At 43.9% G+C, this 17,499-nt stretch overlaps 2 protein-coding genes across 2 annotated transcripts in view; one reads left to right on the forward strand and one right to left on the reverse strand.

Moving 5' to 3' along the window:
• LOC119177980 (uncharacterized) overlaps window positions 1–7,533 on the forward strand; it is a 44,828-nt gene extending 37,295 nt beyond the window's left edge. Inside the window, exon 5 of the mRNA XM_075882254.1 lies at window positions 7,303–7,533. Coding sequence (XP_075738369.1) covers window positions 7,303–7,344 — 42 coding nt within the window. The 3' untranslated portion in view covers window positions 7,345–7,533. The remainder of the gene's footprint in view (window positions 1–7,302) is intronic.
• Window positions 1–17,499, reverse strand: part of LOC119177990 (FRAS1-related extracellular matrix protein 2) — a 290,210-nt gene that overhangs the window by 3,223 nt on the left and 269,488 nt on the right. The window contains exons 22-23 of the mRNA XM_037429165.2: window positions 5,958–6,145; window positions 5,414–5,566 (exon numbers count right to left, since the gene is read on the reverse strand). Coding sequence (XP_037285062.2) covers window positions 5,414–5,566; window positions 5,958–6,145 — 341 coding nt within the window. The remainder of the gene's footprint in view (window positions 1–5,413; window positions 5,567–5,957; window positions 6,146–17,499) is intronic.

Raw genomic sequence — 17,499 nt, forward strand, 5'->3', positions numbered from 1 at the left:
AAGCGTCCATTGCCAACGGGTGCAGGATATGCGATTATCATGATGGCTCCGTGGTTGAAAGCCGGTACCTCACTACGAAAAGTACACACGCTACTGCGCCTATTCGCTTAAGGCCACGTAGTGGGCGCAGAGTAAATTCGAAAAGGTTTCATGCACTAAGTGTTTGAAGTACGCACTACGAACAGGGTGGCGCTGTCGCGTTCGACTCGTAAAGGCGAAGCTTTAGGGTTCTTTAATTTTTTTTCCAGATCCATGCTACCTAAAGCCGACTCTGGCGTTACAGTGAAATACCGAATACAAAAATCGTATTTTTTTTTTCAAAATAGTGATTTGTTGGGCTAGTTGGTTTGACATTTTGGCATAGAAGAGCGAAGGCTTGGAAGGAAAAGAAGTTTATATATACTTAGAAGGACGACGCTCATTTTGCTACTGAGTTTGTTCCGGAAAGCGTCTCACCACGAAAACATATGCGCATGCAGGCGCATGCAGCGACACCAGATTGTTACTCAACAAAACAAAAACAAAAAAATATTTGAGTAAAAAACGAGTGAACAGACATTGATAACATTGAGTTTGTATAGGCTTGACCACTTTCAAGCTTTTTATTTTTTTTCAAAATCAGATGCATCAAAGGAGCTCTGATGTAAACGCTTATGCAGCAATCTTAATCTGTTCCGCCTCCACGATCTCTCTTTCATGCCTGCCCTTTGCCCTACCCATGGCACCTGTCTGCTCGTAAAGTGCATCGCAGCCGCACGTACTGCAATGGGCAAAAAAGTGGGCCCCATCATTTAGAGCATTCATCGCAGTTCAGTGCTCTCCTAGTCTCTCATTAAGACACCGGCCCGTTTGGCCGATGTAAGCTTTACCATAACTGAGTGGTATTTTAAGTACCAATAATATAGCAAAGGGGACAAATGGTTTCTTATTCTTCTTTCCACAGACTGTTTTGTTTGTTCTTTCACCTGCGAGAATGCACAAACGGGAAAGCTTAAAAAGTGCCGTGAAGACGAAGTCTATGTCATGCGTTGAGCCTATATCCTCTAAAAGTTGTGTGATATTGTGTGAATGTAGGGCATTACAACACACTTGTTGGACCTCTGTCGTGTAGGCGCGCTGGGTGAAACCCCAATCTGCTTGAGAAGGGACAAAGCAACGGCAACGAGCAAGTTGGAAGGCAAACCGGAAGTTAGAAAGCGCGAAGTCTGGTGGTCAAAGCTAAGGCTGACCTTAAGGGAGTACGACTTGAGGCATGATGAAAGAATCCCCTTTTCCGTAGTTTAGTATGAGAAGAGTCAAATGGGATGACAGCCTTTTTGACCATGGCTTATACTCCCAGCAAATGTGGTCGTCACAATTAAAAAAAAGAACAAAACTAAATATAAAAAATTGGATCGTATCATAGTCCGGAAGTTCCGTCGTGATTGATAATGAGGGCGAATTTGTTTTCTAGACGTAACTAAAGGTCATTATTTAACGGAACGAATAAGGCGTTCCACTAAAAAAACTATAAGATTGCAGGGCACTCTTTTTGGGAGAGTATTTTCTTATCCCATAATTACCTCTCTTTTCAAGAGTAAATCACCTCTTTTTCAGAAGTAGAGTATGGCGACTACCCCAGAGAAGGTCAAACTACTCCACCTCAATAGAGTGACATGACGCTGTCTGAAGCAGTGTAGCATGACCTCACCGAAGGTAGTAGTACACCTTACGACTTCCGAAAGTAATAGTAGGACGCGGGTGAAATCTGGAATTTATAATTTGTTTTTACAGTTTACCTCGCGCGCAGACCATAATGATGGCTAAAGAAAAGCACTACGACACACGATATAAAAAACGTTGAAAACAATATTCCTGAGTGGGGCTTGAACCCACAACCCCTAGATGCACGTACCAGATTGCGAGCCCGACACGCTACCACTCTACGCTGATTTGTTTTGTTTTTCTTTATAAAAATTATCGCTAAAATGTTATCTTTCGACGTAGTGCCAACGATAACACCACGCTGAAAGATAGCACTTTAGCATTTATTTTTCCATGTCACAAGTTATGTTGGTGGTCTGTTAGCATGTTATTGTTTAGAAGCGCATATTTGAGTGCCTTCGCGCGCGTGACAAGCGAACAGATTGCAGTTCATGCGTTTTATATGTTTGTTTTGTGATTTGCGAGATCACAACGCCCATTCGCCGCGTTTTGAAATAAAAAAAAGAATATCGTAACCAATGATCTGACGGCATTCGCACTGACTCGCTAAGCAGAGTGTCATTTCTGAGTAGGAAGCATCGCACTTTTGTACTGTGCACTGAGCAGACCAGTTCTTGTAACCCACTCGCATATACTTTCGGTCATTTTGTTCACGTTCTGCGAATACTAACATAATACTTCACTATTGTCCCGGATGGTCCCGTAAGCCTTATGTGTACCGCACATAAGGCTTACGGGACCATCCTTCGTGTGCGACGTTCATGGCGAGAAATATGAATATTAATATAGCGAGAATGGTATAACAGTATGAATTTAGTTTCGATCGGTGAACAATTCCACATGGTCATATTAACTTATTAACCTACATAAATACGCAGCTAAAGACGCTTATATTAAATGCTTCAAATGCTGTCTTCCAGTGTGCTGCAATTCACTAGAAGGCACTGGAAACGCTTTTCTCTTTATCAATTATATGAAGACTCTCGGCTGGTTTCTTGCCGCCGGCGTCGGCAACGACGTCTCCGTCACTCGCCGTATATGTATACGTTTATATACATATAAAAACGCAAGAAAGAAAAATAATTCAGAAAAAGACTCCGGCGCACGCAATCGAACGTGAGACCTCTGAATTGTGAGTGCGAGGCGTTAGCCACTGAGCCACGAAAGAGCTTCTCCTTCAACCTTCAAACGGCAAGCTATTTATATCTGCCACTTAACACTCGTGACGGACATCTAGGGGGGGAATTATCGTGTTTTCAGCATCACCAGCAAGATGGCGCAATGAGCGCACGTCGCCACATTGTGATGACGCGGCGGTGTGCGCTTTTATCGCCCACGCGTACTTTGCCCCGTGAGGAGAAGGCAGGGTGGGCCTCCCGCGTGTGCTTATCTCGCAGTGAGGACAACCGTACGTCTTGGCTGGCCTTGCGCTTTCACCGGAACGATTCTGTTGTACTTACCAGGCGCACAAAGGTCACTTCAATTGTCGCACAGTCTCGGTTTACGAAAAGCGCGCGCTTTTCAGATACAGTGAAGTAACAACTGAGACGCTTATTCGCACTCATCTGTACCTGTGAGTACGTTTCGTGTGTCATTTGTGCGTGAGAAAAACACGGCATGTTTAGACCTGCTTGCAATTCTGCGCGTGACCTTACAACTTGTTGCTATCGCGTTTATTGTTGCACCTTTGCGGGAAAGCTGTGATTTTTTTTATTATTCGTCTCCAACAGCACAACAAACAAATGCAGTAATTTTTGTGCGTATATGTGTGGCTATTCAGTAGTGATAGTCACTCGCGGTGTGTCGGCGCATCGGTAAATAGATCAGGAGCTTGAGTATAACTGCGGTTTACTATGTCATGCCTGAAAAATGTATGGACAATCTTAGAGCGAAGTATAAAGGAGTTTCACTTTCTCGTTTAATACAGAGTGAACATGGATTTCACTCTATCCGATGCTTTACGCGAGTAGAAGAACACTCTGAAGAGTAGCTTGGCTTCTTTCCTGCGATACCCTGCACAGTTTTTAGAGTGTTCCTCCATGTCACTTTTTGTGTTGGTCTCGTACGCGCCTCATTCCTTCCGTTAGACATGCACCGACTAGCCCAACAAGTTCTACGAAATGTCACTCCTAGCGTTACAATATAGGTCACGTTAGAATTGAGTTAATACGGTAACATCACAGTCCAGTGCCACGCTAAACACTGCATGCTTGAACATTTAGCGCCCAACAGGAAGCGCCCTATTCGTGAGCTCGTACGCAACAGCCTGAAAATTTGCACCAACTTCGTGATTATTCATTCTGTACAGGGATATGTGTGAACAGTAGGACTGTTGGGAGGTGAATGCTGATGTCTTCGATTTGGTGTTCTGTAGATCAGCAATTGTATAAGGCAAGTGTCCGCGCGTCCACATAATTCTCGGCAAAATAAAGCCTGTGTACTGAAGACAACGAAGGGCGAAATTCAAGAATATACGCCAAAGCGAGTTTATCCATATATGCATTTTTAAAGAAAAGCATTTTATCATCGAAACTCTCCGGGGATTTGCTGACTGCTGCTGCTGTGCCAAATAGGTGGAACATATATAGAGCACTTGTATACAGAACGGCATTATGCGCCACACACGAGCACCATACATGACGCCCCATATGCGCCATGCAGGTTCATACCTTCATACCTATGCACCATACATGTGCACAGCCGTGGCCACGTCTTTGTAGAGCGCGCGAGCAGCTGGTTCTCGCTCTGCGGGGCGAAACCTCGAGCAGTTTCGGGCCAACCTCGAGGTGGTCAGCCTGACAGCTAGGCCGGACATGCTCCTGATACAACACTTTACAGCCCAAAACTACCTCGATGTTTAGGCCCACAGAGTAAAACCCGGCTCTTCGCGTGCTCTACACAGACGTGGCCACGGCTGTACACATGTATACACGGTGGTTAAATATTTTGAGGACGTTTGTCGCGTATCTTATGCTTAATAATAAACTGATATGCGTTTTTTCTCTCGATCAGACGGCACCGAATAATAATAATAATAATAATAATAATAATAGTAATAATAATAATAATAATAATAATAATAATAATAATAATAATAATAATAATAATAATAATAATAATAATAATAATAATAATAATAATAATACTGCGAAACGTTTCCAGGATCGTGGACATAAACGGTATCGCTGTAAAAAATTGAAGCGTCGGCACGTGACTGTTCTCGTTACTGCAAGCCGGTGACTGGACCCAGTTGATTGATTTGTGGGGGTTCACGTCGCAAAACCACCATATGATTATGAGAGACACCGTAGTGGAGGGCTCCGGAAATTTAGACCACCTGGGGTTCTTTAACGTGCACCCAAATCTGAGCACACGGGCCTCCAACCAACATTTCCGCCTCCGTAGGAAATACAGCCGCCGCAGTCAGGATTCGATCCCGTGACTTGCGGGTCAGCAGCCGAGTACCTTAGCCACTAGACCACCGCGGCGGGGCTTTAGACCCATGTGGGTCTGAGGCGACGCGTAGTCAGACTTGAAGTAACCATGTAGCCACACTTGGCTGCTTCCATGAGCACAAGAGGCTAATCTCAGCGTAATTAAGCGACACGCTTTCGTCAAGGTTCAGCTGACCGATGGCAGACTGTACATGCGAGATAAAGAATAAAGCGCCTAAGCGTTTCTTCAGCAAGGCCAAAGGAAGCGGGCCGACCTTAAAGAGAGGGTCCGCGAGGAAGTAGAAGCCATCAGCGCCCGGGTCCTTCTCGATGGCGGCGAGGTCGGCGTCGCGGCTCTGCGACACCAGCGTGGCATTGAAGGGCGCGCCGTGAAGCTGCGACGAGACGCTGCTCGATGACTCCTTGTCCTGCGTCACAAGCATCGCTAGTGGCATTATCTCTATGTAATAAGCAGTAGAAACATAACTGACTGTACCTTGCGTGAATATTCATACGTATCCATGAAGCATGCAATCTTCAACTGGCTCTTGTTGCTGGAGGTTTTCCTACCATGACTACACTGATTCCTGTTTCAGTAAGGTAAGTTGGGTATTGCGAGAATTGTCATGTTTCATTTTACTATCATCCTCTTCCTAATAACATGAATTACAACAACTATATTTTTAAATGTACAAGAAAATTGTAAGAATTGACTTTAGCCCTTAGCGATTCATCTGTGTAGAGCTTCCAATACTTCGCAGCCACTATGATCAATAAATGTCAGATAGAGATATCCCAATTCACGCAATAGTTACTCACAATAATCTTGATGATGTAACGTAGGTTCGGCGACTCGGCAATGCACCCGTAGTCATCGTTGTCCGGGTCGTAGCGCGGGATGTATCCGTCGACTCCCGTGCAGAGAAAGCACTTCTCGATGAACAGCTTGAACGAATGGCCCAGGCTTTGCAGTGGGCTCACCATTATCTTGCCATAAATGTTGTCACCTGCACAGCCAATGGGCAAGACGGCCAAACTAAACAAGAGGTTATACCGTTGCAACAGTGGCATCATTAACCGTGGTTAAGCTGAATACGCTTATACGGCTAACCTTGGATAAGGGTCATTACATGGCCGACGTAACAGTCTCCTAACTGTAGTCATCGCAAACCGAACTAGAAAATCACCGTTGGCTCTCACAGTAAATTGAGAAGCTCGCAATATGATGGACAAGCGGAAGTTAGTCGGCAGTGCCGGAAAGTTTCAGGACAATCACAAAAAGCGACAACGGCGGAATTAGCAAGAGGGTGTCGCCCCAAGTTTTTTTTTGGGAAAATATTTTCGCATTGTTGGTGTGCCGCCATCCCATAGAGCTGCAACCGCTCAACACTTACTCGAAGTTGGAAAGAATCAGTACACTGTAGTGAATGTGTAGAGGACTGTCTCGTACCACTAAACTTACCGAGTGCGCGCTAACGGCACAATCAGCAAGTAGCTTATAGTCAACTGATCTAACTGAGCACGCACAGCGACGGCAAGATGCGTTCATGTTAACTACAGTTTATACTGTAAACCATGGTTTAGCATAACTGCAGTTCAAGCTGACCATGGCACACGTGTATTAGACGCATGAACAGCCTGGAGGTTTCTTGGGTTCGCCTTACAGCAGAGTGGAAGACGAATGTTCACTTCTTCTGGAAAGAACCATGTTGGATTGTGTGATGTAAATGGCACAAAACCAGGAAAAGTGAATGACAAATTTAACAAGTGCTGCTCACGAAAATTCTCCACATGTGATGTAATGGCTATAGTAAGTCTTTCGCCGCCGTTGAGAAGCTGTAGCAGTTTTTCGATAGTCCCGCAGTGATTAAAGCATCAGGCTCAATGCTGCCCGAAACTATGGCACCTTCGCATTATACGGAAAATAAAATGAACGAATAAAAGGTTAACAGTTGAAACTCAATTAAATAAGTGTTGATGACGCTTGCTTTATTTAGTTATAGCTGAGGAAATAAGTACATTCTCGTTCTTTTTGTTAGATACAATATTAATGACAATATTGTAGACAATATTACAACGAAAGTATGGGGGATGTTATGAGAAGTAATTGTACTGGTAATGTGAAGAAGGAAAAGTGGTTGAAAAGATAGTTTGTCTTGGGCAGGGACCGAACCTGCGACCTCACGTCCGATGCTGTACCAACTGAGCTGTACCAACTGAGCTGTACCAACTGAGCTGTACCAACTGAGCTGTACCGACTGAGCTCTGCATGGGCAATTCGACAGGCAGAGGACACCGCCAGGGCCCCGGGGCCCCTGGCCGACACCTAGGCGTGGGATCCGCACCACCGAGGCCACCGGATTTTAAATAATAATAAAGTTTCTTCATCCTCCTCCTTCATTAGATTGGGAACTTCGTAAAGTCGGGCTTTTTAAATTAGAGGTTTTAAAACTGTTTTATTTATTGATTTATTTTTGCTGAATATCAAGAAGAGAGCAGTAGAAAGAGAGGTTACATAGAGCACGATCATCATCATCATCATCTTTATTATCTTATTATCATCATCGTCATCATCATGAGCAGCAGCAGCAGCAACCTGACTACGCCCACGGCAGGGTAAAGGTCTCTTCCATGCTGCGCCAATCAAGCCGGTGCCGTGCCTTCTGTTGCCACGTAATACCAGCGAACTTTTTGATCTCATCGACCCACCTAACTTTCTGTCTCCTTTTCGTTCGTTTTCCTTCTCTAGGAATCCAGTCAGGTACAATGACCAGCGGTTATCCTGCCTACGTGCGACACGCCCTGCCATTGTCCATTTCTTCTTCTTGTTATAGCATCAGTGAGACGGTGGCAAGTATCATAATTAAGATTATCAAAAGGTACAATATGGAGGTGATACAGGCCTAAGCACCTAAATTGAGCCTTGATGATGGTTGAACGTTTCTATGAAGACGTAGAGTCAGTCATTAATAAAGTCACAGTATATTACTCTGATGGCCGACTTTAATGCCAAAGTAGGCAAGAAACAGGCCAGAGGCCATGCGGGGGGGGGGGGGGGGATTTGGCATCGGCTCTAGGAATGAGAAAGAGAGTTATGAGTAGAGTTCGCAGAACGTAATGAGTTACGGATCTTGAATACCTTCCCCAGAAAACGGGCTAACCATATGTGGACGTGGCAAAGTCCCAAACACGAAACTAAAATTGAAATAAACTTCATTTTCTGTGCACACACAGGCATTGTACAGGATGTGGAAGTAGATGGCAATATTCGATGCAGTAACCATGGAATTGTAAAAGCTCGTATTCACCTAGATTTAAAAAAAAAGAAAATCAAAAACTGTTACACAAAAAAACCAATTAATGAACTAGTGGTGAGAGGGAAAGTACCGGAATTCATAGTTTCACTTCAGAATGGATTAAAGGCACTGAACGAGATAACTGACTGTTGACACAATGAACGAGAATCTTACTACCATCGAAGAGTGTGCAATAAAAGTTGAAAAGTACAGTTACTAGAGAGGACACTGGCAAACTATCTCAGGAGACAAAAAATCTTATTAATAGACGACAAGCTAGGAAAGCCTCAAATGTAACCGACAAAATAGAGCTAGTGGACCTTTCGAAGTTAATTAATAGACGTAAGGTAGCCAACGTCAGAAGGTACAAATAGAGAGAATCGAGAAGGCTGTAAAAAGTGACAGAAGCCTAAAATCTGCGGGGACAAATTTGTGCATAAGCGAAAATCGGATGTTCGCATTAAGAAAAAAGGAAGGCATTGTAATAACTAATATTGATAGGATAGTCGAGGTAGTGGAGGATTTCTACAGAGAGCTGTATGGAAGCAGAAACAACCAGCGTGATATTGCAAAAAGAAACATTAACCCAGAGGAATTCGACATCCCAACAGTAACGACAGGTGAAGTAAGAAAAGTCCTAGAAGGAATGCAAAGAGGCAAAGCCACTGGCGTGGATAAGGAAACAGTGGAGCTGCTGAAAGATGGCAGAGAAATTGTAAAAAAAAAAAAAAAAAAAACTGGCCTCCTCATATACGAAGTGTCTCTTGACAGGAAGAATACCAGAATCTTGGAATAAGGCCAATATAATCTTAATCAATAAGGAAGGACACGTCAAGGACTTGAAAAATCACAGGCCAATCAGCTTACTGTCAATTCTCCACAGACTATTTACAAAAAATAGCTAATGGAATTAAGGCAACATTATAGAGTTCAATCAACCAAAGGACCAAGCAGCATTTCGTATACAGGCTACCCCCCCCCCCCCCATAGACTATATTTATACTATCAATCCCGTAATAGAGAAATGCACTGAATACAACCAACCCCCATACATATGCATCATAGATTACAAGAAGGCGTTTAATTAAGTTGAAGTATCAGAAGTTGAGATATCCATATGTAGGCAACACGGAATCAGGGCACCATATAACCCTGCATAAACACACTAGAAGAAATCTTCAGTAGATCCATAGCCACCATAGTTCTACACAAAGAAAGCGACAGATTCGCAATAAAGAAGGGTGTTAGGTAGGGAGACATAATCTCTTCAATGCTATTCACTGCATGTTTGTAGGAATTTGTCATGGTCATAGAGGGGGAACAGTTATGGATAAGAGGTAATGGAGAGTATATTAGTAACCTGTGATTCGCTGATGACAGTGGCTTGATGACTAACTCAAGAGACGAAGAACACATCATGATTACTGCAATGGACATGGAAGCAGAAAAGTAGGTCTCAAAATTAATATGCAGAAAACGAAAGTAATGTGCAAATGCGCAACAATCTCGGTAGAAAACAGCACTTTGTGATAGGTGTAGAGACGCTGGAAGTTGTAAAAGAATATGTCTACTTACGACAGGTACTAACAACGGAGCCGAACCATGAGAGTAAAATAACTAGAAGAATAACAAAGGTGTGGATCTCATTTGCCATGCATTCTCAAATCATGATTGGTAACATGCCACTCATTCTCAAGTGAAAGGTATATAACAGCTGCGTCTTGGCGGTACTTACCTCCGGAGCAGAAACCTGGAGGCTTACAAAGAGGGTTCAGCTTAAATTGAGGACAACGCAGCGAGCGATGGAAAGGAAAATGATAGGTGTAACCTTAAGAGACAAGAAGAGAGCAGAGCGGGTCAGGCAACATACCGGTGTTAAAAGTATCATAGTTGAAATTAAAAAGAAGAGCACAATAGCTGATGTGCAACTCTGCACAGTAAAAAAAAAATGAAGTTCGACAGTGAAGCGATGTCGAAAATACCAAAGACGGGTAGCACATCGCAAACTGCGATACATAATAAGATAATCAAGCACAAGATACATGCAGTAAGCATTGCACGTAAAAGTATTAGCCGCCGTCCCCTGCCCCCCAAAGAAAAAGAAAGACAAGAGAGCGTTTCTCATTGAAAAGTAATTTTGCGACGAAAAATGATCTGATAATAACACTCGTTGAGGTTTAATGTCCTGAAATCACCATATGATTATGAGAGACGCCGTAGTGAAGGGCTCCAAAAACTTTGACCGCGCTGCGTTTTATTGTGCACATACATCTAAGCCCACGGGCCTCATGCATTTTCACCTCCATCAAAAATGCGGCCGCCACGGTCGGGAGTCGATCCGGTGACTAGTGGGTCAGCAGCCGTGTGTCTTAGCCATTACGCCACCGAGGCAGGTAAAAAAAAATAATCAGAAATGCCAGAACACTCAACAACGTATGTCGTACGGCAGGTGCAAAAGCGGGCGGAATGGGAAATAACGCACTTCCTGCATCGGCAGTAATGCACGAACCACGTGAAACGTTGCGCCGTCATTGACTGCCGTCATTTATTTTCAGAAGTAGTGACTAAGAATTGGTGGCTCGTCAAAACACGGACTTCCAGTGATGGCCTCCGAGATGGCGGGCGCGCGTGTGTTTCTTTCCTGCCGTCCCAATCACCGCGCTCCCCAGCAAAACCAACGAGTATCATCTAGCGCATCCGGCTACCGCGAGAGGGCGCATTGAGTGAGGGCTCCGGTGGCGGCTGACAACATGACATACAGCAAAGCGCACGGCATTGCAACATGTGCATGATTTTTTTTTCTCCGCCTACGAGCAAGAATCACTGCCAGGATCTTCTTGCTGAACAGAAGGAAAGTATTTTTTCTGTTACTGCATTTATTTTGGTCCAATTTGCAAGGAAAAGCATGGAAACTGCTGCATTTTTCTGAAAGGTCATTGTAAGGAGATATGAATTTGTCTGTGGCAGTATTACTTTTTTTAATTACGGCCCATTTCGTCTCGGTGCTAAATACCTCAATTTGAGAAATATAAAGGCATTTCATATTCATTCTTTCCTTTGGATTTGTATGGGGGAACTAGTGTACTAATTATCGTCACTAAATGTATTGCTCTCCTATGCTGACTGATAATTTTGCTGTTATATCGCGTAAGCATATTCATGAGGTGGTTAACGAAGCGCAGTTACTCTCTAGATAGCTGAGTGGGTCATGTCACTGAAATAAGATACGTGTGAAGTAATTTTATCGGAATATTGTATAAGGCTTCTATGCATTCACTCCCCACATCTTTCACAGTGAAAGTGTCTGAGTTGTCACCGTCTCCTTTTTCGGCATCCTAATCTTACTTGTGTTTTGGTAGCACAATAGTAATATCGTGTCGTGTTCACTTACTGTACTCTCAACTCCATCCAAGTGAAAAGGGTTGCACATGTAGCATAACGGCGTCCTTCGAATGAAAACTAAGTATTCGCCGAGGTAGGCTACTAAATAAAGAAAAAGTGCAAATTGTCACTGCTTTGTATTGCTTTCACACTAAGTACACCAAAGTGAACGCGTGTTGCGTACTTATTGAAATAGCAAAACATTTCGATGTTCTTTCTTACATTACCCAGCGTATCACTGAACACCGTAAAATTCACAGTGCGAACGGGTGACCATAAGTGCGAAAACGTGTCTGTAACCAGCCCGTGGTCGTCGCAGTGACGTTCAGTTTAGACATAGCCTAGTCGCATGGCGACCGCCTGCCCCCTGCTCCCTGTATCCTGCCTGCGGCTCGACGGCAGGATTCTTGAAACGGCGTTACATTATAAAGCAGCACTAGTTCCATGAAAAAAAAAAAGAAAAAGCAACCTTTTTAATCGAGTGCGACCCGTGAGCGTAGAACGTGGCACTCCTCTGACTTCGCCTGTTCATCGAGTAGTCATTTTTTTCTTCGCCAGTGCCCTCCATACTATACAGCCTGCAAACTTCGACGTACAGTAAGTTTCCAGCACATAGGGATCTCTTGCAGTAGCATTGCAATTATAAGTGCTCTAATATGGACGGCGCAAATCAAGAGCAAAAAAATGGCCATATAAAAATATACACACCCAAACATTGACTTTGCCTCTCGTCTACTTTGGCCCGACATTCACAAATGAGTGCGAAGTTATTTACAAGCGTACAACCATTTTTTTTCTCGCCACATGCAAGCTTTACCAACAGCGCGGCAGCCTTTTGGATGGATGGATGGATGGATGGATGAATGGATATGGCTGTACCCTTTAGATCGGGCGGTGGCTAGCGCCACCAAGCCGTAATACTTAATGAACCAAAAACTAGATTTATTTTTTTTCTTTAAAAAGTGAGTTTGAGGATTCGTACTTTGCAGTGAAGGGTTTAATTTTCCCTCGTGCCTTGACTTTAGCCACCAATCAGATAACCTCCTTCTAGTTAAGTCTACCTGCTTAAAGTCTATTTTGCCCTCCCAGTCCCTAAAACCCAGTGCTTTGAAAAACTCTGCGCCATCATCCTGAACTATAGGGTGAAGCCCTTTACAGAACATTATCAAGTGTTCGGCAGTTTCTTCTTCCTCTCCACACGCACTGCATAATGTGTCTACCCCTTCGTATTTGGCCCGATATGTCTTGGTTCGCAGTACTCCCGTCCTGGCCTCAAACAGTAGAGAACTACCCCGAGTATTATCATAGATCCTTTCCTTGGCGATTTCCTGCTTAAAAGTTCGATAGATTTCTAGTGCGGACTTCACAATCATGCCCGTTCTCCACATGTCAGTCTCCGTTTCCTTCACTATCTTCTTAACCGATAGTTCTTCTTGGTTTGGCCACCTGCTGTTTTCTAAGTATTAACCAGTCAATTTCCTGGTTCTCTTCCTCCATTATGTATCGACATTCTTCTTGTACAAGTAGCTGAAAACCTTCCTAGCCCAATGCTCCTCCCCCATTTCTCTCAATTGCTTCTCAAATTTTATCTTGCTGCTAGCTTCCCTGCCCTCAAATGATGTCCATCCCATATCACCTAGTACTCCCTGATTTGGTGTATTCCCGTGAGTTCCTAAAGCAAGCCTACCTATTTAACGTTGCTTAATTTCTAATCTTGCTTGAACTTCTGATCTCATGCACAAGACCGCATTGCCGAACGTCAGCCCAGGAACCATAGCCCCTTTCCATATTCCTCTCACAACATAATACCTATTGTAATTCCACAGTGCCCTATTTTTCATCACTGCTGCATTGCTGTTACCTTCAGTCATCACGTATATTTCGTGTTCCCTCAGGTACTCGGTCCCATTGCTTATCCATACGCCCAGATATTTGTATTTATCTGTTATCTCTAGCGTGACCTCCTGTATTATAAGCTCACTACCTTCGTTGTCATTGAAAATCATGACTGCTGATTTTTCCTTACTGAGTTTAAAATCTAACCTATCTTCCTTATTACCGCAGATGTCCATCAATCTCTGCAAATCTTCCTTGTTGTTGGCCATTAGCACTATATCATCTGCGTACATTAATGCTGGTAGTGCCTGATCAATGAGTTTTCCTTGTTTGACTAAAGAGAGGTTGAAGCCCAGTCCACTTCCCTCTAATTGGGCCTCTAATCCTTGTAGGTACATCATGAATAATAAGGGTGACCGGGGACACCCCTGCCTAAGCCCCCGTTTTACCTCTGCAGGCTTGGATACTTGTTTTCCCCACTTTATAACGACCTTGTTACCTTTATAGATATCTTTTAAAAGATTAGTGACTCCATCTTCCACACCCAGTGTGTCTAGTATTCTCCACAAGTCCTCTTGAACCACGCTATCATACGCTCCCTTGATATCCAAAAATGCTAGCCACAGGGGCCTGAGTTCCTTTTCTGCTATTTCGATGCATTGCGTCAGTGAGAACAGATTGTCTTCCAACCTCCTGTGTTTCCGAAACCCATTCTGCAGTTCCCCCAGCACCCCCTCATCCTCTATCCATGCCCGCAGTCTTTCCTTCATAATCTGCATCGCCAGCCTGTAGACCACTGATGTCACTGTTATAGGACGGTAGTTGTTTATGTCAGCTTTGTCCCCCTTTCCTTTACAGATCATGCTCATCCTGCTAAGTTTCCATCCATCGGGAACTTCACCATCGATTATTATTTTGCTCACTGCCTCTCTCAAAGCCTGCTTAGATTTTAAACCTAACGTCTTAATCAGCATAATTGGAATGCCATCTGGGCCTGTTGATGTACTACTAGGAACCTTTTTCTCAACCCTTTCCCACTCTCGTTGTGAAAATGGAGCCATTGAACCATTTGGTTCGTCCTTGTCTATTGTGGTGCATAAAGCACTTCTTTGTTGAAATTTTTCTGTCACCCTTGTTCTTATATATTCAGTAGCTTCGTCCCCTTTTAGCCTAGCACCTTGGGCTGTAGTTATAAAACTCTGCTCTAGGCTCGTCTTATTCTTAAAGAGTTTAGATGGTTCCAAAATTTCGCAGCTGCCTATCTATCTTTTTTGTGTACTTCTGCCAGCCACTGAGCTCCCTTTCTTCTAATCTTTTCATTGATCAGAAGCATCCCTTCTACAGCTTAGAAAGGTTTCCCATTTTCTTTCAACATCATCTGTCGGTTCACCCCGCTGCTTAGCATGTCTGTGTTCCCAAGAGGCTTCCTGACATTTTGCTATGGCTCTCTTAACTTCCGCATTCCACCAACTTTTGGGTTTGTGTCTTCTTTTCCGGCGTGACTTGTCCCGCGTCTTAGCAAGCTCTAGCTCAAAGAGTCTAATTAGATTCGTGTATGTCCACACTGTCTTATTATCCTCCGTGATTACTTTCTCAATTTGTTTAGTGGCTATTTCAATTTGCCTTTCTGGATAAAAATTTTCCTGTAGTTGCTCATCTTGTCTCCTTCCCACTTTCACTGCTCTACAAAACTTAGCTTGATACGTTTGTGATCACTACCCAGGCTTCTGGAGCCACCTTCATCTATGTGCATTCCCCTGAGCTTATCATACATCCTATGTGACATCAGTGCATAACCTATCGTCAACTGCAGCCTTCCTACCTCCCATGTTATTTGCCCTTCACACTTTTGGGTACTGTTGCAAATGATCAAATGAAGCCTTTCACACATATCCATGATCATTTTGCCTGTCGGGTCGGTATACCCATCTATATCTTCTATGTGTGCATTAATGTCTCCTAGTATAAGTATCTCGCACTCTCTTCCTAAGTCCTGAATGTCCTTTGATATACACTCTACCATTGCCTGGTTTTCCTCTCTGGCCTTTGCTCCCGTCCACAAGTACACGAAACCAAGGAGTGTCATTTGACCTGCCACTTTCCCTTTTAGCCATAAATGTTCCTTGCACTCCTGCTTGAACCTTTGCCAGTCTGTACTTTTATGAATGAGTGCCCCAATACCACCCCCCTTTCTGCTGCCTTCTGTTCTATTACAATATTCCCACGCGTAGTCCGGATTGTTCGGAGGTTGTTCCATGTCCCTGAGATGTGTTTCTACAAAACCGTATACCATCGGCCTCTCTTCCCTTAGCTGTTCTTCTATCTCTTCCCACTTCAGCCTGTTCCTAACACCCTGCATGTGCATATACCCTATGTCTGAATTGGCTCGGCGCTCGCGGCTACGTCTATTTATGCCCCGGACTCTTCCTATCTTAGATATTGGTGCCACTTTGGAATCGTATCTGTCCATACCACCTGCCGTATCTGTCCATACCACCTGTCGACCATACGAAGCAGCGCCACGGTGCGGAGAAAAAACCGGGCCACGCCCACCTCTGGAAACAAGCTTTTCCCGCGTGATTCAGATGGCCTAAGGGAAACCGGCGTTGCGCCCACCATCTCGGAGGCCACCGGCCAGTCGGTAATAATTCAACGTTTGGCCGACAACGTCACTCCCGGCATTACGGCATCTACGGAAGTTGCAGTGCTGAGTGACGTAGCCCAATGGCTTACGTGTTTCAAGCATCTGTCGATCTCGCGGCTAGGACTGAGTTTTCGTTAGTTTATGCCTGACCACTCGTGGGCGTTACAGCTTGTCAGCGCGTGGCTTTTGGACACGAAGCCACGCCCTCTCTCTACGGAGAGGCGTCGCGTACTAAAAACATACGCTGACGCGCTGCAAAAGGTACGTGTGGTCAGGCTTGTAGAGATTACACTAAATGTTTTGTAGAAAGTTGCACACTCAGTAACACTTGAAGGCGAAAGCCTGGCGCATGCTGGGTAATGCAATGAATATTTTTAAACGATTGTATTGATGCGAAGCCTATAGCTTAGTTCTCATAAAATCAGTACTTCATGCACGCTCTTTGCGTGTATCTGCTGAATCGAAGATGTTTTTGGGAGACTTATTTAGCTTGCTGGGGGATGTCACATACTCTTGAATGGCTGGAGCAATAATTGCTTTAACATAGCGCCCAGACTGTGCGTGAATAAAATAATTGGAGTAGACTTTTAATGTTCTGCCAATATTATTAAAGTATTTATTCTTTTTTTTTTCTTTATGGTATTCAAAGTAGAAAAATTAAATTTTGATCGTCTACAGAATGCCATGCATTGCGATGACTTGATGTGAAAGTTTTGCAACAGTCGGCACATGCTGTATATTACACACAGTATCCAACTACTTAAAGACGTGGTACATGCTGACGTCCCATTTATTACGTCACCTGTCAATTTTTTTGTACCGCTTCATTCGCCTGTTGTGCAACGAGATGCCTTGAAGGGCCACTCACCAGCCCCCGAAAATACAAAATGAGCACTCGGCACAAGCTGTATATTACACACAGTACCCAGCTACCTAAAGATATGGTGCATGCTGACGTACCGTTCGTGACGTCACGGGTGAATTTTTTGTACTAATCATTCGCCTGTCGCGCAGCGAGAGGTCCTAAAGGGCACCTATCAAGCCTTCGTAAATACAAAAACGAGGACGTTATTTTCTCCTGGCATTTCTCGTCTTGAAGGGGCATTTCGTGACGCAAGAAGAGTGATTTATACGAGACGCAATTACGGTACATGCTGTCGATTGGTTCATATACGCAAGATATCAGCTGTTAATTGTCTCATAC

The sequence above is a fragment of the Rhipicephalus microplus genome, chromosome 2 (genome assembly GCF_043290135.1).
Source record: "Rhipicephalus microplus isolate Deutch F79 chromosome 2, USDA_Rmic, whole genome shotgun sequence".
Classification (NCBI taxonomy): domain Eukaryota; kingdom Metazoa; phylum Arthropoda; class Arachnida; order Ixodida; family Ixodidae; genus Rhipicephalus; species Rhipicephalus microplus.